The sequence below is a fragment of the Rhinatrema bivittatum genome, chromosome 8 (assembly GCF_901001135.1).
Source record: "Rhinatrema bivittatum chromosome 8, aRhiBiv1.1, whole genome shotgun sequence".
Lineage (NCBI taxonomy): Eukaryota > Metazoa > Chordata > Amphibia > Gymnophiona > Rhinatrematidae > Rhinatrema > Rhinatrema bivittatum.
This window is the reverse complement of record NC_042622.1, coordinates 247,904,656-247,928,558: the sequence shown is the minus strand read 5'-3', so window position 1 is coordinate 247,928,558 and position 23,903 is coordinate 247,904,656. Positions and strand designations below refer to the sequence as shown.

Here is a 23,903-nt window from a genome sequence, read left to right as displayed (position 1 = left end):
TTATGGTTTAAAAAAAAAAAAAAATCTTGTTGGATAAAAATTGTCTTCACTTTATTACGCCTTACACTTCTGTGTAGAGTTCTTATTATGTTCCATGATATTAAAAATATATTGAATTTGATACTCCTATCACTTTATTGAAACATTTTTTTTCTTTCAGGTATTGACTTTAAAATTAGAACAATAGAACTAGATGGCAAGAGAATTAAACTACAGATATGGTAAGAATTTTCTTTAATTTTAATCTTGAGCTGGTTTGGTTTGCTAGCAGATGTTCAAGCTGCTGTCAGTTCAATGTTTTCCTGTGAGAGTGCCTGCCCCACCTTTGGCCTAATACCTCACAGATCGATACTGTAACGTGCGGTTGAAGATTTCCCGTCTGTAACGTGCTGTGAGCGCACAATTCGGATGCGTAAGGCGATCCAGCGATACAGTCTCCAGTTTCACGCGTCCTTAGCGCTTCTTAAAACAGACGCATAACCCTTTCCGCACCCAGCATGTATATGATATGTAAATGAACGAATTAGCTGTATAATGAAGGAATTAGCTATTCCCCTCCGATACTGTGACGCGCGCTCAGATTATCTCCTTTGTAACCCGCTATTTTGCCGCGTCCTTAACCTGTTAGTTTACCGCTACCCTCTACTTGGTGTGAGTGTGGTGTTCGAAAATTAAAACGGGAATAAAGTGTAAAAAATGGGGGTAAAACCAAAGGGAGTAAAGTGTAAAAAAACCATGGACGACCTCCATATTAACATTGCAGCGTAAGTTGTTAGATATATATATATATATATATATATATATATATATATATATATATATATATCTATGTCACTTTCCGAATCCCCCAGGCGTGCGGTCATCGAGGCGGTGGGAGCTGGCGGGCGGGTGGGCGCGTGTTCGATCCAGGCCGCGGCCGGGTGGGCGTGCATTCATCCAGGCAGAGGGAGCCGGCGGCGAAAGCGGCCTGGATCGAACACGCGCCCGCCCGCCAGCTCCCACCGCCGCCTGGGGGATTCGGAAAGTGACAGGAAAGTGACAGGTATTTATACATATATATAAACAACTTACGCTGCAATGTTAATATGGAGGTCGTCCATGGTTTTTTACACTTTACTCCCTTTGGTTTTACCCCCATTTTTTACACTTTATTCCCGTTTTAATTTTCGCCCTGCGCCTTGCTTCGGGAGGGGGGGGGGAACCATCCACTTCCTGGTGCCTGTCATTTCAAATGACATTTGAAATGACAGGTACCAGCGCACCCAGGATACTGTATAGGCGCTGTATTAGCGCCTATACAGTAAAATGGGTTGCGCGGGCCTAACGCTTGCCTAACGCTTCGCAGCCGCGGCATGCATTTGCATGCAATTTGAAGAGAGTATCGAGCAGTAGGTGAAGAGAACTGTGCGTGCGGGGAACGAGGGTGCGCCCGGCACTGCCGCACTGTTTCTACCGCGGCCTTAGAGTATCGATCTGTCAATGAGCAGAGATACCTGATTTCCAGAAGTTTAAACATTTGGAACACAGATAAAAATGAGTTTCTAAGGACATAGTGAAAATCTGGAGGATATGCAAGTCCATCTCAAAAAGATCAGCTGTGGTATGCAACCTAACATTATACTTTTTACAGAGTGGTTAGTATTTTGCCCTGCCAGATTTGGGGACCTTGGTTTTGATTCTCAGTTCAGACTTTGCCAGTGAGAGTTGTTGAATTAAGTCTATTCCTGGGAAGAGTGGAGGTGGAATTGAATATGATGTCTATGGTGCTACCTAGAGGCTAGTTAAAAAGCAGCACTAAAAGTGGCTCTGAGACATGCACTCTGCTTTTCTTGCTTGTGAAAGGTTGCTACAATCTTTGGTCTTGGGGATATGAAAAGAAATTTAGAAGATACTGAAGATCATGCATGATGGCTCCCTGATGAGTAAGAAGTAGAAGGCCTATGGGTAAATAAGCAGAATATAGAAATAGCTTGGAATCCTTTCTAAATTCTGAGGTAGCATGTGCCAGACCTTAGAGGTTTGCTGACCCCCTGGAGGTTTTACCATAGAATCATACTTTCTGACATAGGATCCAGAGGGAGCAGGAACCCATTTCACACTGAATACTCTGAGTGGAGGGAGCCGAATAGAAGCCTTTGCGTAAATAAATACATATTTAAAAATAATACAGTATACAGTGGTATATATTTTAGTGGCCTATCTCCATAGCCACTGTTGGTTTAGAAGTGGGAGCTGCTTATTCTGTGCATGAAAATCTCCTGCACTTCTTTACATTCTTTGGTCATGTAAAGAAAATCAAAATTTTGTTTGTATTGATGGATCCCCCTTGTTACAGGGTCCTGCCAAAGAATTTCCCCATTTTGTGTTCCCTGTACGTACCAGGATCAGTCCAGACGGTGGGTTATGTCCCCCGTCCAGCAGATGGAGTCAGAACAGAGCTCGAGGGCACCGCCTCCTATACCAGCGCACCCTCTGCTGGAGCCCAGTATCTTTCTGACTCCAGCAGATGTGAGTTGGGGAATCAGTGCTTCCCCAGAGTGACAGGTTTTGAGTTTTATTTTCCCGTCGATAGCAGGGATGAATTAGCCATGCTGTCCTGGGATCTGTCAATCAGGTCCGGGAGGCGGAGCTTGAAAAAGCAGAGGATAGATTTTTGTTCCCTCTGCGGCTGCGCGTGGGTTCCCGCGCAGGAAGTACAGATTCTCCTCAGTCTGTTCTTTCCGCGCGCGGAGCCAACACTCCTCAAAATGTCTAAATCGGGCTTCAAACGCTGCCGCTGTGGTAAGGTGATGTCGGTCACGGATGGCCATGACCGGTGTTACCGATGCCTAGGCGGTAGCCACGATGTCCCAAATTGCGAATTTTGCTCCAAAATGTCTCCCAGAGCCAAGTGACAAAGAGCATATCGCCTTCAAGAACTCCTAAGTACCTCAGACCCCTCGGAGGTACACTCTTTACCGGGCCCGGTGAAGAAATTTAAATATTCCGCTCCAAGAACGGCGTCGTCGGATACCTCACGGCCCAGTGACAAAAAGGTAGGGAAACAGGGCTCTGTTCTCCCCGAAAAGCAAGGAGCGCCCAGTATTTCGAGCAGAGACTCGAAGCGTGGCCTATCGCCGAACAAACGCACAGACAGGGCGCAAGAAAAATTGCGTAAGACGGCGCCGGAAGTCCCACGGAGTGCGTCGGCGCAGATGATGACGCCGGGTCCAGGGGCGCGGACACTCACGGCGCCGAAGATACGTCACGAGGCGGCGCCAAGTTCAACGGCGCCGAGCTCCGAACACCGTACGGCGCCGGGAGCAGAACACCAGGCCAAGACAAAATCGGCCCACCATAGGGTTCAAAAACATTCGGCGCCGAAACAATCTACTCAGTCGGCGCGGGAGAAAACCAGCCACGCGCCGTCTCTTACAGCGCCGGCACGAGTGCCAGCGCCGACACGGGCGCAAGAGATATCGGAGCCGACGAAGATACATGAATCGCCGGCATAGATACCAGCGCAAGAGACAACGGCGCCGACACCGGCGCGGGAACCATCCTCCAGGACTGATACATCAGAAACATCAGCTCCAAGACAGGTTCCAGTACCACCGGTCTCACACAAGGCAAGTGTTCATAAAAAGAGGACCTCCGATCTGGGGTCACAAACACGTCCAAAGAAGCGACCACTTCCTGACTCACCTGAATCATCATACAGAAGTGAAAGAGCGTCAGGAAAGAAACTAACACGCCCAGAAGGGAGGTTCGTCACAGAAACGGGCAAACAGCCAGAATTATACTCCCTACCAACTCATCATACGGATCATTCCCACAAACGTAGGAAGAGATTTCCTTCAAGAGAATCTAGGGACCACAAGAGGCAGTCCTCACATGACTCGACTATCTCGAAAACAAAACATTCTACACATGTACGGAAAACTCACCATCGACGCCGACAGGAGACGACAGTCAGCCCTTCTACCTCCAGATCTTCCAGAATATCCAGATCACAGAGATCACATTCACCTATTTACGTAACCTCTTCCCAGGCATCCTCTCCATCCAAGACCTCCAGCACACCAAGAGGTGCGACTGGACCTAGTATTAGACAACATAGAGCGGAGATGCCACAAGCCACCAAGGATGCTTTCTGGCAACTATCCCAATCTTTAGCGGGATTTTATAACACATTGGAATCATCATTTAAGTTGGGGAAAGATCCCACGGACACAAGGCCGGAGGCGGAGGACACACCTCCAAGGCCTGAGAGGGATGATACACCAACCTCGCCTGACCGAGACACTCCACAACCCTCTTCACATCATTGGACCTCACCGGAACACTTTCAATCACCGGCTGAGTCCCCCACTTCATCTACAGGGTATCCCTCGGATGTTCCAGACACTCAACCGGAACCATATTCACCACCGGAGGACTTGTCATACCCTCGCTTTTTAGAGAAGGTGGCGACCATCCTACAATTACAGTTCCTAAAGGAGCCTGACCCTAGAGCAGAGACCCTAGGACTGTTGAAAATTTTTGATATACCGGGGGAACCCACCACCCTTCCTCCGCACGATCTCCTGCATAAGCTCATGTTAAAGTCATGGGAAACTCCCTTCTCTATACAGGCAGTTTCCAGAAAATCAGATATTAAGTTTCGTATAAAGAAGGAAAGCCTGTACACGCTTCCTCAACTTCCTCACGAATCCGTAGTTATAGAGTCAGCAATGCAGCGATTTCGGAAACAAAAGCTCCATGCCACATATCCCCCCAATAAGGACCTTAAATACCTAGACGAAATTGGTAGGAAGATCTATCCGAATTCGATGCTCACTACTCGTATCATCCACCACCAATTTTATATGATTCAATACATGTACGAGTGCATACAAGCCACTAAGGGATTGCTCTCCACGACAGCAGAGAAATTACCACAAACACTTCATGATATGGAGGAATGTTCAAGACATCTCCTCCGTTCCATGTACGAGGGAATGGAGACTTCATCAAGAGCGTCAGCGACAGCCATAGCAGCGCGGAGGACCGCGTGGCTACGCTCCAGCTCTATTAGAGACGATGTGCATGAGAAACTCGCCAACCTTCCATGCACTGGAGAACACCTTTTCGGCACCAAACTACAAGAGACGGTGGGAAAACTAAAAGAAGAAGCATTAGCGGTACAGTCGCTACAATCCCACCAACCTTATCAATCTTCCAGACGGGGCTACCCATACCCTCGCAGGTCGTCATATGGACGCCGTCCATATCGCTCTTATCAGGGATACCGTGCTCAACAGTATTCTACATACCACAGACCACAGAATAACCAACACACGGCACAAATCCCACGCAGGGGCAAACAACGTGCCCCACGCCAGCAGACCCAACCACAGCCGGCGGTAGCTAAGCCGGCTCAATCTTTTTGAATCTAATGCCACCACCACATCCATCACTACCGCCGGGACGAATCCAATCTCGTCTGCAAGTGTGGGAACACATAACCTCGGACCAGTGGGTTCTCGACATTGTACGTCAAGGGTATCATCTACATTTCCAATCAAAGCCTCAACTTCCACAATTCAGCTCTCCAAAGCAGCTGCGGACTCACCCACAGCTTCAACAGGAGATATCCCTTCTTTGTCAAGCAAAGGCCATAGCACTTCTCCCCAAAACCTCTCACAACCAAGGTTTCTATTCCCCCTACTTCCTCATTCCCAAGAAATCAGGCGGTCTACGTCCTATCCTAGATCTGCGGGAACTCAACAAATTTCTGGTAAAGGAAAAATTCAAGATGGTATCCCTGAAGTCAATCCTTCCACTCTTGCAGACCAACGATTGGATGTGTTCCATCGACCTGAAGGATGCATATACTCACATTCCAATGCACCCCTCTTCCTGGCGTTACCTATGCTTTCGTTACAAGCACAATCATTACCAGTACAGAGTACTCCCCTTTGGGTTGTCAGCTGCACCCAGAGTGTTCACCAAGTGCATGGTAGTGGTGGTGGCTCACCTCAGACAACAGGGAATGACAATCTTCCCTTATTTGGACGATTGGCTAGTAGTAGCTCCGACCCAGGAACTGCTCACCTCTCATCTGCATCGCATCCTGCAATGCTTGCACCAATTGGGGTTAGTAGTCAACTTCCAAAAGTCTCACCTACAACCAACGCAACAACTCCAATTTATAGGAGCATATCTGGACACCACGCGAACCAGGGCATATCTGCCACAGGACAGACAACTTCAGTTACGACAACTCTTACAGAGTTTGCGCACAAAACGGATAACATCGGCACGTCAAGTACTAGTAGTCCTCGGCCACATGGCAGCAGCCAATTTCCTAATTCCGAATACCAAATTACACATGAGAAGATTACAGTGGGGACTCAAACGACAGTGGAAACAGCACTCGCAGCCTCTCACTCAGCCAATCCTCCTAACAAAGGAAATGATCAGGGACATAACTTGGTGGCTCCTTCCATCCACCCTAGTGAAAGGGGCTCTCTTTCGACAACCCATACACAACACAGTCCTCACGACAGACGCTTCCCGAAAGGGCTGGGGAGCACATCTAAAAGTATACGAAACGCAGGGCTTATGGACGTTAGCAGAACAATCCCTGCAGATCAACTTGCTGGAACTTCGAGCCATTCGCCTGGCGTTGCGGGCATTCCAGACATTCTTGCGTGGCCGCAGACTCATGGTATATACGGACAATCAAGTAGCAATGTTCTATATAAACAAACAGGGGGGCTCAGGCTCCTGGATCCTGTGCAGGGAAACACTACAGATTTTTCACCTAGCTCAACAACAGAGCATACATCTTCAAGCAACTTATCTTCCAGGTATAGCAAACACAAGAGCGGACAAGTTAAGTCGTATATTTCATCCCCACGAATGGTCCCTCAACGGGGAGGTAGCACTCCACATATTCAACAAGTGGGGAACTCCGTCAATAGACCTATTTGCTACGGAACACAACACACAACTTCCCAAGTTTTGTTCCATCCATCCAAGCAAGCTCAGGATAGCGCAGGATGCGTTTCTGATCACGTGGTCTTCAGGCCTCCTCTATGCCTTTCCACCGATTCCCCTGATCACCAGGACCATACAAAAGTGCATAGCAGACAGTGCACAAATGATACTCATCGCCCCAGCTTGGCCACGCCAACCATGGTACAGTTACCTCCTTCGCCTTTCAATGGACGATCCGATCCGACTCCCAAATCGTCCAGACCTTCTACTTCAGGAACAGGGAACCCTGCTCCATCCGCTGCACGCCTCCCTCCATTTGACAGCCTAGAGACTGGCAGGTGGTTGCTAACACAACAAGAAGTTTCCCAGAGGGCACAACTCATACTACTTGAATCCAGAAAACCCTCCACTAAACTAAATTATAGTTACAAGTGGAAGAGATATACCTCATGGTGTCATTTGAACCAGATATCTCCGGTGGATTGCACACCACAACAATTACTGGACTACCTACACACCCTTTACGAAGCAGGCTTAGCAACAGCATCTATTCGAGTCCATTTGAGCGCTATTGCAGCCTACCATAGGCCAGTTAATAATGTAACAATAGCGGCTCACCCCCTTCTTGCTCGATTCCTCAAGGGTGTACTCCACATTAGACCACCTTCCAAGAAACCGGCAGTTCCATGGAACATCAACATAGTATTGGAACAACTTATGCATTCTCCATTCGAACCCATAGAATCAGCACACTTAAAATACCTAACCTGGAAAGTGGTATTTCTTGTCGCAGTCACTTCAGCGAGGCGTGTCAGCGAACTACAAGCATTAGTTCATTATGAACCATACCTACAATTTTTCCATCAGAAGGTAGTGCTAAGAACGCATCCCTCCTTTCTACCAAAGGTCGTTTCACAATTTCATATTAATCAAACTATTGACCTACCAACCTTTTTTCCAAAACCACATGCCAATGAACGCGAGGCATTATTACATACCCTAGATTGTAAGAGAGCATTAGCTTATTACAGAAATAGAACTGCTAATTCATCACGTCCATCTCAACTATTTTTGTCCTTTGACCCTAAACGACCTGGTCTTCCAGTCACGAAACGGACCATATCGAGCTAGATAATACAATGCATCCAGTTCTGCTATACCAAACAGAACTTACCTTTACTTCAAAAACATACGGCTCACCAGGTGCGGGCCCTATCCACTACGTGGGCACACCTCAGGAATATTCAACCCATAGATATATGCAAAGCGGCAACATGGACGTCCCTTCACACTTTCACAGCACATTACTGCTTGGATCAGCAAGCTGCAGCGGATACAAAGTTAGGTCAAATAATCCTACAGTCCGCAACAACTCACACGCAGTGATTGCCACAACCATTTCACGTTCCAACAACAAAATACACTGAACGTGACAGGGAGCTAGGGACTCCCAGGACAGCATGGCTAATTCATCCCTGCTATCCACGGGAAAAAACAAGTTTGCTTACCGTAAACATTGTTTCCGTAGATAGCAGGATGAATTAGCCATGCTGACCCACCCTCCTCCCTGGCAATCACCAGTTTTTCGATCTACCACTGCTTAATCACAGACTGAGGAGAATCTGTACTTCCTGCGCGGGAACAAAAATCTATCCTCTGCTTTTTCAAGCTCCGCCTCCCGGACCTGATTGACAGATCCCAGGACAGCATGGCTAATTCATCCTGCTATCTACGGAAACAACGTTTACGGTAAGCAAACTTGTTTTTTCGCTCCTTTGAGTCTATCCTGTCATTTCTTTTGGTGCTAACAATTTGGATCAAGTTATTTAAAAAAAAAAAAAAAAAAAAAGTAACAAGGAATTTTTCTTGTCAGTAATTTTGAGGAGGCGTGCCTTTCTCTGTTCTGTCTCCTCCTGCAGCTTGCTTTACTTACGTTTGGGGTAAGTGTGCTTTATTTTTCTTTCAGCTGTTTCTCTCGGCGTTTGCCAGGACAGCCGGCTCCTGCACACGTCCTCCGACGGTCCCGCGGCCCGGCGACCTCTATCTCGGGCCTGGGCGCGCCGGCAGCGGTTTTTCCCGCCGGCGCCTAAGGACCAGTCGGGCGGGTTGTGTCGGCCTTCAGGCCCCCCCGCGGTACTTTTCATTTTTGGGCCCCCCCCCGAGGCTTTCATCGTAGCGGCGTTTTTTTCTTTATGCCGTGCTGGTCTCGTTGCGAGACCTGCGGCGAGGCAGGGTCTCATTTTTCGAACGAGGGAGTCTGTCCGCGCTGCCTCCCCGACGGGGAAGGCGTTGCGCACGGCTCGGGTTCGCGCCCAGCGCCCCCCTCTCCGCAGCCAGGGAAGCGCGGGCCGGCCACGTTCTCGTCAATGGCGGGAGCGGCGGCCATTTTGGAAGAAGATTTCAGTGCGGACCACTCCCCGGATGAGAGACGCAGTTCGGGGCGCCCCCCGCCTGCACCGAGGCCCCGAGGAGGTCCTGTCAGCCCGGCCACCACAAGGGGATGCTGCGGCTTCACCCGGTCTGCCGTTTTTTTCGCCGGACTTCATTCTGAAGATGCACACTACCTATCTGCAGGGCCTGGCGGATCCGGGGGGTGCTCCCGCGGGACCTCCTGCGCCCAAGATCTCCAAGCTCGCGGTCCCCGCCCCCAGGTCCCTGATCCCACCTGGGACAGCCACAGGAACCTCAGCTTTGCCATCCCAGCCGCTTGCGGTGGGAGCGGCTTTCCCTCTGGGTCCTGACCCCTCGGACCCTCCGGATCCTGCGCACTCGGAGGGGCAGGCCGAGGGCGACGATCCGCGAGCCCTGCGCATCTTCCACAAGGAAGAATTGGAGGACTTACTGCAACGGACCCTGCAACGGACCCTGCAAGAGCTAGATCTGGAACCACCGCCGGATCCCCTGTGGCCCCAGTGGTTGCGACCTGCTCCAAAAAAGGGGACCCGGTACTGGCTGCCCTTAGGCCTAGGGCTAAGGCTTTCCCGGTCCATGAGTCGTTTCTGCAGCTCCTCACGGGGGAATGGGACGCCCCTGAGGCATCATTGAAGGTCGCCTGGGCCATGGAGAAATTGTACCCGTTGCCGGAGGATTTCCTGGATCTCGTCCGGTTTCCAAAGGTGGACTCTGCGGCCTCGGCAGTGACTAAGCGAACTACAATCCCAGTTACTGGCGGAACGGCCCTACGGGACACGCAAGACCGCAAGTTGGAGACGTTCCTGAAGAAGGTTTTTGAGGTTTCCGCCTTGGGGATGCGGGCCGTCATGTGCAGTTCTTTGACCCAGAGGGCCAGTCTTCTCTGGGTCCAGCAGCTCCTAACGTCGCAGCAGTTGCCTCCGGAAGAAGCCGCTCAGGCAGACAGCCTGGAATCTGCCATCGCTTACGGGGAGGATGCTCTGTATGACCTCTTTCGCGTCCTGGCCCGGTCCATGGTGTCGGTGGTGGCGGCTCGTAGACTCCTGTGGCTCCGGAATTGGTCTGCGGATGCCTCCTCCAAGTCGAGCCTGGGATCCCTTCCATTTCGGGGGAAATTCCTCTTCGGAAATGACCTGGATCAGATCATCAAGTCTCTGGGGGAAAACTCGGTGCATCGTCTACCCGAGGATCGGCAGAGACCTTACCGGGCTTTTGCCTCCACCAGAACCAGAGCTCGGGCACAGCGGCGCTACAGATCGTACCGGCAGCCAAGTTCTCGCACAACCTCCAGTAGACCGCAGCCGTGGTCGCGCTCCTTTCGAGGGCGGAGGCCCTCGAGGGAGGGCTCGGGGCAGGGGAACCCCCCCGCCAAATCTGCTCAATGATGCCAGACCGGCCCACTCCTCCTGCCCGCCCATCGGAGGCAGACTCACACAATTCGTCGGAGTGGGCAAAGATTACTTCAGACCAGTGGGTCCTGGACACCATCCAATACGGTTACGCCTTGGAGTTTGTCCGCCCCCCTCGGGACAGGTTTCTCTTCTCTCCTTGTGGCTCCGACCTCAAGAGGATGGCGATTCAACAGACACTAGACCGGCTGCAAGCCATAGAGGCTATCGTGCCCGTTCCCTTCGCCGAGGTGGGCTCGGGCCATTATTCCATCTACTTCGTGGTGCCCAAGAAGGATGGTTCGTTCCGTCCCATACTGGATTTGAAGGAGGTGAACCGCTCGCTGCGGGTCAACCGGTTCCGCATGGAAACGCTGCGATCCGTGATTGCCGCAGTACACCAGGGCGAGTTTCTGGCTTCCCTGGATCTGACGGAGGCGTACCTGCACATCCTTATACATCCGGACCACAGGTGTTACCTACGCTTCAAGATTCTCGGTCAGCACTTTCAGTTTCGGGCCCTACCCTTCGGACTCGCAACGGCTCCGCGGACGTTCACCAAGATCATGGTGGTAGTGGCGGCGGCCCTTCGGAAGGAGGGTATACTAGTGCACCCTTACCTGGACGACTGGCTGGTGCGGGCAAAGTCTTTCTCGCATGGGCAGGACTCTGTGGCCAGAGTTTTGGAGGTGCTTCGCTCCCTGGGCTGGGTCGTGAACCTCCCCAAGAGTTCCCTCGTTCCATCTCAGTGCTTGGATTTCCTGGGAGCAACCTTCGACACGCAACTGGGCATGGTGTTCCTGCGTCCGGACAAGGCTCTCTCCTTGAGGGAACACATCCATCGCTTCGCGGCCTTGTCGGACCCCACAGCGTGGAATTATCTTCAGCTTCTGGGAGTGATGGCTTCCACCATCGACATGGTGCCCTGGGCTTTTGCACACCTGCGTCCTCTGCAGGCGTCCCTCCTATCTCGCTGGAAACCTGTGTCGCAGGAGTATCAGGTGATTCTGCCCCTCCCTCAGTCGGCTCGGGACAGTCTGAAGTGGTGGCTGGTTCCGGCTCACCTGGCCCACGGCGTCTCGCTCGAAGTCCCCTCCTGGGTAGTAGTGACAACCGACGCCAGCCTCGTGGGTTGGGGCGCCGTCTGTGGCCGAAGCGCCACACAGGGGATGTGGTCCCCGGAGGAGGCGAGGTGGCCGATCAATCGTCTGGAGACCAGAGCGGTACGCCTAGCGCTTCAGCGTTTCCTCCCACTGGTTCGGGACAGGGAGGTACGAATTCTCTCGGGCAACGCGACTACAGTGGCTTACATCAATCGTCGAGGCGGGACGCGGAGCGAGCAGGTCTCCGCGGAAACCACGCTCCTGATGGCATGGGCGGAACTCCATCTCGTACGTCTCGCGGCCTCCCACATCGCTGGGGTGGACAACATTCAGGCGGATTACCTGAGTCGTCAGCGGTTGGACCCCGGCGAATGGTCTCTCTCCGCTGAGGCGATGGACCTCCTGGTTCAGCGCTGGGGACCGCCACAGTTGGACTTGCTGGCTACAGCCCTCAACGCCAAGGCCCCGCGCTTCTTCAGTCGCAGAAGGGAGCGCGGCGCGGAGGGGGTGGATGCTCTAGTATTACCGTGGCCGACAGGTCAGCTCCTCTGTGTTTCCCCCCTGGCCCTTGGTGGGCAAGATCCTCCGAAGAATCGAAAACCACTGCGGTCCCGTAATCCTAGTGGCCCCGGAATGGCCGCGGCGGCCTTGGTTCGCGGATCTACTCCACATGGCGGTGGACGGTCCGGTCCGTCTGAGTCATCTTCCCCGGCCCCTGCATCAGGGTCCGGTATTTTTCGAGCAGGCGGCACTCTTTTGTCTTGCGGCCTGGCTTTTGAACGGCGCCGCCGAGGCTATCCGGAGGCGGTGATTTCAACGATGCTTAGGGCTCGTAAGCCCTCGACCTCTGTTGCCTACGGGCGAGTGTGGAGGGTCTTCGAGTCCTGGTGTGTCGGCCATGGGACCCGTCTGACGGAAGCAACGGTTCCCCTGATCCTTCAGTTTTTGCAAGACGGATTGGATAAGGGCCTGGCATACAATTCTTTCCGAGTACAAGTGGCGGCCCTGAATGTTCTGGTACAAACAGCGGTTTCTCTACCTCTCCAAGCGGATATCGCTCGTTTCCTGAAGGGGGTTAAGCATCTTCGGCCTCCGGTTCGAGATCCCTGCCCGTCGTAGAGCCTTAACCTAGTTCTCCGGGCCCTGGCGGGCGCTCCTTTCAAGCCACTACAGGAGGCTTCCCTCAAGGACCTCACTATGAAGACTGTTTTCCTTGTGGCGATTTCTTCTGCTTGTCGCATCTCGGAGCTGCAGGCTCTTTCCTGCAGGGAACTGTACCTCCGCCTTTCTGATGCGGGGGTTTCTCTACGTACCGTACCATCCTTCCTTCCGAAGGTGGTTTCTCCCTTCCACTTGAATCAGACGGTGGAACTTCCGGCGTTCTCTCCAGGGGAAGAGAGGTCCCTTCGTCATTTGGACGTCAAACGGGCTCTGCTCCGTTACCTGGAGGCTACCAATGATTTCCGGGTTTCCGATCACCTGTTTGTGCTCTGGTCGGGACCTAAGAAGGGATCCTCCGCATCAAAGACAACGATTGCCCGCTGGATCAAGGATGCCATCTCGGCGTCTTATATCGGAGCTGGTCGTACTCCGCCTACAGGCGTCAGAGCTCATTCTACACGCTCGCAAGCCGCGTCTTGGGCGGAGTCTCGGTCCGTCTCTCCACAGGAAATCTGCCGGGCGGCGACATGGAAGTCGTTGCATACCTTTGCTCGGCATTATCGGTTACACCTGCCGCCTTCAGCCCCTGAGCTTTTTGGCGATCAGGTTCTCCGAGCAGGGCTCTCAGGGGCCCACCCGGTTTAGGGAAGCTTGGGTACATCCCACCGTCTGGACTGATCCTGGTACGTACAGGGAAAAGAAAATTATTCCTTACCTGCTAATTTTCGTTCCTGTAGTACCATGGATCAGTCCAGACGCCCACCACTCTGGGATACTGCGCCCCTGCTCAGATTTATATGCGTGTTCTGTCTCTCTCTTTCTCTCTGGTTCTCTATCAGTTGTTCAGCTCCTCACAAGTTGACTGGGGCGACCTCGTTTTGGGTCGTGCCTATTGATTGTTCTTGATGTTGATTTACGTCAGGGTTTTGATCCAAATTGTTTTGTTCTTGCTCTTTTGGGCTTTGTTATTCATGATACTGAGCTCCAGCAGAGGGTGCGCTGGTATAGGAGGCGGTGCCCTCGAGCTCTGTTCTGACTCCATCTGCTGGACGGGGGACATAACCCACCGTCTGGACTGATCCATGGTACTACAGGAACGAAAATTAGCAGGTAAGGAATAATTTTCTTACTGTTTCCAAAAATTAAACCATTTTAGATAACTGTGTAAAAATTTATTTTTGACCCAGCTCTATGCTGCCTGTGTTACCTTCTTCATACCTTCAATTTGTTAGAAAAGAGAAATCTTTCTGCCTTCTATATTCCTGGAAAAAGTGGAGGAGTGGGGGAGCCAAGGGCCTACTAATGCTATGCCAGTGACGACTCCATATACAGTAATCACAAAGCGTTCATCACTCTTAATGCTTGGTGTAATTGTGTCAGCCATTTAAATATTTCACTGTCTGACACATGTCATGATTGATTATTAACCTTTAAATGTTGGTTGCCCTGTTTTAGAAAGCTCAGAATGGTAAGGATTATAAATAGGTTTCATCCTTGACGAGAATGGCATATGCAGTTATGAATCCTGGAGATTTGGGTTTGTCTCACCTTCGCTTGACCAAGCCACTTAACTTACCTGTGCAGTAATGCATGTAAACTGGAATACTAAGCATTTGTAATTGAGATGTTTTGTATAATGTTTGGCTCATAGTGTGCTGTCATTTCTGTAACAACTATGATGCACAGGGCTTTCTTTTTGTAGTGAACAGTCAGCTTCACTGGGAACCACCATTTTATTTCTTTATTGAAGTGTTTTATGTTTTCTGCATAAGGAATTTAAAGCTTGTGCTTGGTGAAATCTGAATATGTAGTTTGTCTGTGGAACACCCCTTCTGGGCTGAATATAACCTGCAGTAACTTGCCTGCCTTCAGATCCAAATTTAAAGACCTATTTATTTCATTTTAATTTGCTGTGGCTTTTTTATTATTTAAAGCACTCTTTTGAGCCTATATTTACTTCCTCATATGTACATTTTTATCTCCTTACGACAGTTTTGCAGTGCCTGGTTCCTTGGTGATCAGCATTCTTGGCCCAGTCCTTTATAGAAAAAGAACCCAAGCAGGGATAATTGACAAAAGGGTTTTGATGACATCATAAACCAGTTGTACTATGATCTCCCACTTTTCTCCCTTTATACTCGCTGATGTTAAACTAGTCACTTGAAAGTCTCTTTTCAACAGCTTATTTGTAACATTTCATTAGTAATGTTCAACTAGATTTTTCACACATTGGCTTTGGTAACCCTAAATATTTTTCAGATTTACTGCTTCCTTTCACCTCTGTGTGAACTGTCCACTCCTCAAATTTTGGATCTGCTTACCATTTTCCTCCCTTAATCCATAACATTTTATTTAATTACATACTTTTCCATCACAGAATAATAGTGATTTTTTTTTATAATGCATTTTATAATTACAAGTTACCTGAATTAATAAATATACACTAAATAGAAAAAATCCTCAAGACAGAATGAAATTATAAATCTGACTGGAAACTACATGTTGGACAGCTTTCAGGCTGATACAGTACAGTGTGCTCCGGCGGAGCACACTGTTAACCCGCGGTTGGACGCACGTTTGACATGCTAGTTATTCAGTAATATTCCCTCCCTATATCCCCCTGCATACCTCCCCCCCTCAATTGTTCTCATGTTAACTTGTTATAACTGTTCGATATATTGCTGTTCGATGTAAAACGCCTCCCCAGGCGTCTGTTTGCGTTACACTGTGAACCGATGTGATATCCCTGATGAATGTCGGTCTATAAAAATTTTAAATAAATAAATAAATAATAGCGCGTCAAACGGGCATCCTACCCCCCCAGAAACTAATAGCGCCCTCAACATGCAAATGCATGTTGATGGCCCTATTAGTTATTCCCGCGCGATTCAGAAAGTAAAATGTGCAGCCAAGCAGCACATTTTACTTTCAGAAATTAGCACCTACCCAAAGGTAGTAAAAACTGCTTTTCTGTACACCCTCCGACTTAATATCATGGCGATATTAAGTCGGAGGTCCCAAAAGTAAAAAATAATTAAAAATAAAAAAATTTAAAATCAGCTTGCGGGTTGAAAACCGGACACTCAATTGTGCCAGTGGCTGTCAGCAGGTCCGAGAACTGAAGCCGGCAAAATTGAGCGTCTGCTGTCAAACCCGCTGACAGCTGCCGCTCCTGTCAAAAAGGAGGCGCTAGGGATGGCTAGTGTCCCTAGCGCCTCTTTTTACTGCGGGCCCTAATTAGCATATTTTTATTTAATGTATCGCGCGCACAGGACAGCTGGCAAACGTCCGCTCTCCCGCATTTCTTTCTGTATCGGCCTGTTAGTTGCCATTCTCTCTTTGGAATTTTTTCTCTAGATTTGAGACAAATATAACTATCTGAATTTTAGAAAAGGTGTTAAAGCCTGGTTTTTTTTTTTTGTCAAGTCTACCAAACCTCCTTTTTTTTTTTTTTTCGTCCTGTTTCCTTGCTTGTTCCATCCTTGTGGTTTAACTTGAGATTTTTAGGGGGTCATGTGATAAGCTGAGCAGGATAGAATGTGTGGAGGAGGAGCTCCTCCAATATCTGGCTTAATATCTGTTAAATAACATTGACATTTTTAGAGTTGAGGACCCTGTGATATTGGAATTTGGTCAACCCAAAGTACAGAATCTGCTAAAGCAGCGCTTCTCAATCAGTGTGTCGCCAACACCGGCAGGTGTGTCACATCTCCCGGTGTCCCTCTGCACCATTGTACTTTCCTTCTCCCTTTTTCCAGCTCCCATGGGCCAATTGGAAGCCTCTTTCATTCTGCCTGCCCCCCGCGCAGGCCAATCGGAAGCCTTCTCCCTTCTACCTGCCAGTGGGAGTAGGAAGAAGGGAGGAAGCCTTTGGCCGGTGAGGCAGGCATTAGAAAGCCCGGGGGTGGGGTGGGAGGAATAGAAGAGTTGAACTCTCATGAAGCAAGGTAGCCACGAGAACCCATTCCCATGGCAGCGGAGAGGAAACCTGACCAAGCAAGGCTGCCATAGCCCGTGGTGGCAGAGAAGAAACCTGATCCCTGACCAAGCAAGGCTGCCATAGCCCGTGGCGGCGGAGAGGAAACCCGACCAAACAAAGCTGCCGCAGCCCGAGGCAGCGGAGAGGAAACCCGACCCCCGACCAAGCAAGGCCGCCGTAGCCTGAGGTGGCGGAGAGGAAACCCCGACCGAGGCCACCACGGGAGCCCATCCCTGCAGTGAAGGAAGAATACGTTTTTGGTGAGAGCTTGTGCGTCTGGGTGTGAATGGGTGCCTGGGTAAGAGCATGGGTGTCTGTGGGTGGGAATGGGTGCTTTGGGTGAGAGCTTGTGTCTGTGGGTGTGAATGGAAGCCTGGGTGAGAGTTTGTGTGTGATTTGAGAGCTTGTATATAAGAGACCATGAGTGTGATTGAGAGAGAGACTCTTCAGGAAGATGACTGGTGCGAGAGAGACCGAGACTGGTTGTGGGGTCTAATTGGGGGTGGGAATGTGTGCATATGAGTGACTGGTTGTGGGCGCTAAGGAAGAGGACTGTGAGGACAGAGCTTCAGCAGCCCTTGCTGCTTCTGGTAAGTGTTATTGGCCTGGAAGGGAAAGGAGTAGGAGAGTTGCTGGAGAAGGTAAGTAAAGGTGGCTTTTTAAATTTATTTTTCTTGATTGACTGCCATTTTAATTATTGGGTATTATGCGATGACTTCTGTTTTGAAATATTTTATTGATATTTGGACATGCTTCAATAATTTTTATGAGTTTTTTTAATTGTTGGATATTATTCTGTTCAGCAGCTGTTTTTTGTAACATTTTTAGTATAGCTTTACAATTATTTCTGTGTGGGGCTCTATAGCAGCTTGGCTTATTCTGTTTTCCCAATAAGAAATGTATTAGTGTTTAGGGCCTGGTTTAATAGTTGTATTTCTTAGATAGGATTGTTACTGTTTGAGTGTGTTCCATAATACAGGTGTAACTTTGTGTGCGATATTGCAAATCCTGAGAGAGTCTGTTAGGTGCTATATTTGTTTGTTTCCATTTCTCCAGGTTTGCACTGCATGCAGAGTGGCTTTTTTTGGTTTTCCATTCCAGTTTCTGTCTCCATATTTATAATTTGTGGTTTTTCTGTACTTGGTGAAAGGTGTGTGACCGAGGTGAGAGATTTTACTAGCATGTAGGCATTTGTATCAATCTTATTTGTGTTTTCTCAATAGGATATGCATTATTGTAAATTACTGTCTTTTCATAAGGAAGGCTATTTTGCCTGGTAGTAAAGGGAGTTTGTTTTGCTTTTACTGAGATGTCGTCAGAACCAGAATATCTTTTTTTTTTTTTTTTTTTTTTTGTATGGCGAGTTGTACAGGGTAATGCCCTAGATCTGCTCTGTACTCATTGCTGGGGGTTGAGGGGATTCCTGTGGATGCAGAGTGCATGTTTACATTTAGCCCCGTGATGGTCACATGTTCAGTGTCACACATGTGAGAACCATCTGTCAGGTGTGTCCCGGCCAAAAAAAGGTTGAGAACCACTGTGCTAAAGCACAGAGATAGAGCAAGAAATGTGAGTGAAAACAGGGCATCTGCCGTTGTGGAAAGAGGCCACATTGGATGAGGAATGGCCCACTCCTTCAATCCTGATGGATGCAACCAAAATTAATGCAGCAGTTGCCTTTTTGGAGAAATTCACTGCCAGTCTTCATTCCAAATTGGGAGCTGTTGAGAAAAAGGTGGCAGAATTAGTGGCATCAGTCCAAGAAAATACTCCTAAGATAGAAATCACAGTTACCCACATTGAAGAGTTTGAGCTGGTGGAAGCCTTTCGGAAGATGGATTTTATGGAGATTACATTTTCTTAAATAACATATAAACATGATGACATAGGAAACAGAAGCTGGAGGTACTATATATGACTGAGATGGAGGGCAATAATCGTATGGCTCTTTAAAAAAAAAAAAATTGCAAAATGGATTCCAGAAGTTTTGGGCCTGGAATTTAAAGGTAACTGGCTCAAGACTGAACGTGTTAATAGAGCCCTCCAGGCCCCAGTGATCTGCCCCGTACTTCCATAATGCACCTGCATAATTACATAGATAAAAGTCCGTATTTTGATAAAGCAAGATTGAAAGGAGAGATGTGTTGTTTGTATTTATTTATTTATTAAACTTTTCTATACCGTCGCTAAGTTATATACCATCGCAACGGTTTACAAATAGGCACATAGACTAAGGTAAGTAAATGTAGGATATCTTACATTCTAACAGGTGCCAATAAAGTTCGGTTACAATTTCATAAATAAAATCATTATTTGAGTAATGTTGGTCAAGTCCAGGCATATTATTGAGTTACTATCGCTTTGAAATATTACTTCTTAAAAGTAGGATTGATTAAATTCATTCTCATCTGCATTACCTTGTACTTTCATTCTCTACCCTCCACACTCTTTAGTGAAGGCTTTTTTAAAGAGCCATGTTTTTAGATTTTTCTTAAAAGTTTTGAGATTATTCTGTAATCTGAGTTCGGGTGGCATCGTGTTCCATAGTATGGGCCCAGCCAATGATAAAGCCCTTTCTCTCACTTGGGTTAATTTTGCTGACTTTACTGAAGGGATTGTTAGTAGTGCTTTGTTTGCTGAGCGGAGGTTTCTTTGTGGAACGTGTACTCGTAAGGCTATGTTTAGCCAGTCTGCTTCTTTATCATATATTAGTTTGTGTATGGTGCATAAGGCTTTGTATTTTATCCTGTATTCGATGGGTAACCAATGTAAGTCTGCTAGAGTTTCGGTTATATGGTCCCTCCTCTTTTATCCCGTTAGTATTCTGGCTTGCAGTATTTTGAAGTATCTGGAGTGGTCTTATCGATGTGCTTGGGAGTCCTAGTAAGAGTGCATTGCAGTAGTCAGTGCTAGAAAAGATAAGTGTTTGCAATACTGTTCTGAAGTGGGCAGGTGTGAGTAATGGTTTTAATCTTCTGAGGACCATAAGTTTTGCGTAGCCTTCTCTTACTTTATAGATATGTGTTGCTTCAGGTTGATTTCTGGGTCCATTATTACTCCCAGATTCCTTACTTTTTCGGCTAGCTCAATTTTTTGGTTATTTCTTAGGGTTATCGGTGTTTGAATGATTTTAGTATGTTTTCTCTCAAGGTGAAGGAATTCAGTTTTGTCAATGTTGATAACCAGTTCCATCTGGTTTAGTAGTTTAATTATGTCTAGGTACATGTTAGCTAGACTTAATGTTTTTTCAATTGTGTCGTCTATTGGTAGAATTAATTGAATGTCGTCTGCGTAAATGTAATGTATTATCCCTAGGCCTGCCAGCAGATGACATAAGGGTAGCATATATATGTTAAAGAGGGTAGCAGACAGCGCTGAACCCTGAGGTACTCCTGTTTCAAGTTTAAATTTTTCTGATAATGTGTTTTTTTATCTGGACTTGAAAGAACCTGTTTAGGTAGGATCTGAACCAGCATGTCTTCCCCCTTCCCCCAAGACTTTTCTATGGTGGTGCAAAAATGCACAAATTTCATGGTAGTTAAAAGTACTGCAGCAGCAGGGTAAGAAGTATGCTATGCCCAACACAACTGAAAATGACTGAGAATGAGCACTGGGGGTTTGATTCTGTTATAGCAGTACATTAATTCTTCGAGCGAAGTGGGTGAAGCTGCCATAACAAAGAAGTTAGAGGCCAGGAAATACAGAGGCACTAAGTGAAACTTTCATGGTACTTATTTGACTTTGCATCATGGTGTGAAGATTATTAGTGTCTTCACAGATTGTGGGCTATGTTACCCGGAGGAGCCTAAGCCATCCAAGTTCAGTTGCATTAGACGTTTGTACTACCCCTAACTGGTTTGACTTGTTTGAGGGTTGTTAGTTGTGTATTCTAACGTTTGTTTGCATGGAGCTGAAACAGAGTTAGAAGATACTGGGGATTTTCTCCCTGCAAGTCTTCCCATGCGGTGGCTCCAGATTGTGTTTGTTTTGTTTTGGAATGGAACGGTTAACCCAGGACTGTGAATCTGGAGTTTGGACTTGGTGCTTGGTTATTTTGTATTTGATGTTCTCACTTTATGAAGAATATTTTTTTTCACTTATCGATGGCAGAATGTGATATTGAATGCTTCCTCCTCATTCCATATTTTTGGTCAAGCGGGATTTAAACACTTTGAATAGGGGGTTGGGGGGGCCTTGGTGCTACTTATGTATAAATTCTGTATGGGTGATGGGTGGTTACAGTTTACCTTTGTATTATTGAAGGGAGGGGAGGCTGAGGCCAAGTGAATAACCCTGTGGGCTGTTCTCTCCCTAAAAGCTTTTTGAGGGTTGTACACTTGGTTAACTTGGTGTTATGTGGGTGGAGGGAGGGGAATCTTGAAGGTTGTGAAGATTTGGTAGGGAGGGAGTTTGGAAAAGGGACACTTTTTTTTTTTTTATTTTTTTTTATTTTAAAGTACATATGTGAATGGGGTTCTGTACTTAATTCATTGTTGGGTCAGTAGAAGAGAGAAATTTCTCATCTTGGATGCATACCTGTCAGACAAGTCATCCACTTTGTCACTTAGAGGTCAAATTATGGGTCATTTGATTTTGAAATTATGTCAAATAAGCATATTATCTCACTGAATGTGAGGGGTTTCCATGCCAGTTAAATAGGCCAGAATATTACTATTTTTGAGCAAGCAAACAGCTGATGTTGCTTTTTTTTCAAGAAATTCATCTTTTTCCTGCAGAACATAGTAAATTTTGTAGGGGATGGGTTGGTTAGGTATTTGCTGTGTCCTTTTCATCTAGAAGTTTGTATATTGTACATAAAAATTTTCCACTCAAAGTGACGAGCTCTTATTGTGATCCTAAAGGATGTTATATTCTGAATGCTAATATATTGAACTTATTCATCACATTGGTAATATATATGGGCCTAACAGTAATGAGGTGGTATCAATGGAATTTTCTGTTCCTAGGGGCACTAGGCAGGATTGTCCATTATCCCCTTTGCTATTTGATTTAGCTATTGAAAGCTCATGCAATTAGCATTTCTTTTTGTTTACCCTGTATTAGGTACTCTTAGGAGTAATATTTCAATTTTTTTATGGGATGTTAGGATTCCTAGGGTTAAAGTTTGGAACTTCTTAAAAACCCTGAAGATGATGGAATAAAACTGCTAGGTTTAAAGTTATATTTCTGGGCTACATGTCTGTGGCAATGGATGAGAGTGCACAAGCCATAAATATGGCTGTTATTGGAAGAGGCATCACTAGGCAAAGGTGGCCTGGCTTTGGTTTTACCATCACCCAATAGCTCCAAAACATACAGACTGGCATGTCGAGTGCACCTGTTGATTGCACATACTCCGAGAAGCTGGAAAATTGTCCTTAAAAAGATGAGTCAACAACCCATCTCTTACATTTTTTTGGCACTGATTTTTTTTTTTTTTTGTTTTCCTAATGCCTGTATATCAACTGGGTCTTTTTCTCTGGATGCAGTTAGCTGGAAGGAGACTGGGTTGTGTGTTTTGGGTCAGTTATTTGAGGGTTAACATTTTTAAGACATTTCAAGAACAAATGGGTTGAATTTTCTATACCTGCGCATACACAGTATCTATATTTTCCACTTGCGTAGAGAGATTACAAAAAAAAATAGGAGAGGGAGTGGAATACATGGAACCTGAAGGTCTTGAGGACCTTTTGGAATTTTCCTGAACCTGATGGATGCTTGGTGGCTCAGATACTTTTCATCTTCAGAGATGAAATAATTGGGAATGGTACTTCTACAGCCATTATTCGCAACTGGAACAGACATAAATGGGAGTCTTGATGAGGATTGGAGGAAAAGTTTGGTGTTCTTCACAGAAAATTTCTATTTGCTATAAGAGCTGGAAATTTATTTAGAGTGCTGCATTGTACTTATTGCACCCCATCCTTTTTTCCTAAATTCAGTAATGAAAGCACAGACTGTTTGTTTGTGTACGGAGTGGGGGAACTATATTCATATATGGTGGGATTGTAGAGAGGTATATGTTTTTTGGGAACAAATTGCCAAGAGAATATCTGAAATGGAATTTTTCCCTTGATGTTTATATTTATTAGGTCTGTGGAGGGGTAACTCTCTCTTTCAAGATCATCTTGTAAACTTAAGGGTAGACTTTAAAATATGCGCGTGCTACCTGGCGTGTGCACATAGACACCAATTTTATAACATGTGCCGTGTACACGTACGCACCAGATTTTATAATCCGCGCGCGGAAGGAGGGGGAACATGCAAAATCATGTGGCAATGAGATCGGGACTTGGAGGGAACTTTCTATCCTCTACCCTAACCTCCCTTCCCCTCTCCTCCCCACTCTCTCAAACCCTTTTTTAATTTTGTTTAGCAAGTTAGTTCAGTGCCTGACCTGAAGTAACTTGCATGTGCCGGCAGCCAGGACAGTAAGGAATGGCGCTGCCCTGGCCCTTACATGGGTCCCAGGGTTTACGCGTGTGGCCGGGCCCGTTTGAAAATAGGCCCAGCCACGCGCGTAAACCCCAGGATTTACGTGTGCCAGGTTTTTAAAATCTGGCCTTTGTGGGATAGTAAAGCTTTGTGGGATAGTAAAGTGGTAGAAATCGCAACCTTGGAGCGTATGATGTATGCTTTACATAATAATATTGATATGTATGACACTTATCTATGGGGGCAAATGCTGGACCTGGAGAAGAGAATCTTTGGATTAGTGTGGTAGTACTATGGCTTATTTTGGATGAGAGTATCTTGGAATTTACTATTGGGTTGCTTCTGATCTGTAATTTTTATACTTGTACAGAACTGTTCAACTTTTTTTTGGATATGTCTTGTTTGTGGGGGGGTTTTTTTTTAATAAATAAAAAGTTCCCAAAACAATACCTGATCCTGTTG

General features: G+C 47.2%; 1 protein-coding gene across 1 annotated transcript in view; it reads left to right on the top strand.

Moving 5' to 3' along the window:
• The window catches only part of RAB8A (RAB8A, member RAS oncogene family), a 73,432-nt gene that overhangs the window by 10,411 nt on the left and 39,118 nt on the right, over positions 1-23,903 (top strand). The window contains exon 2 of the mRNA XM_029614499.1: positions 161-221. Coding sequence (XP_029470359.1) covers positions 161-221 — 61 coding nt within the window. The remainder of the gene's footprint in view (positions 1-160; positions 222-23,903) is intronic.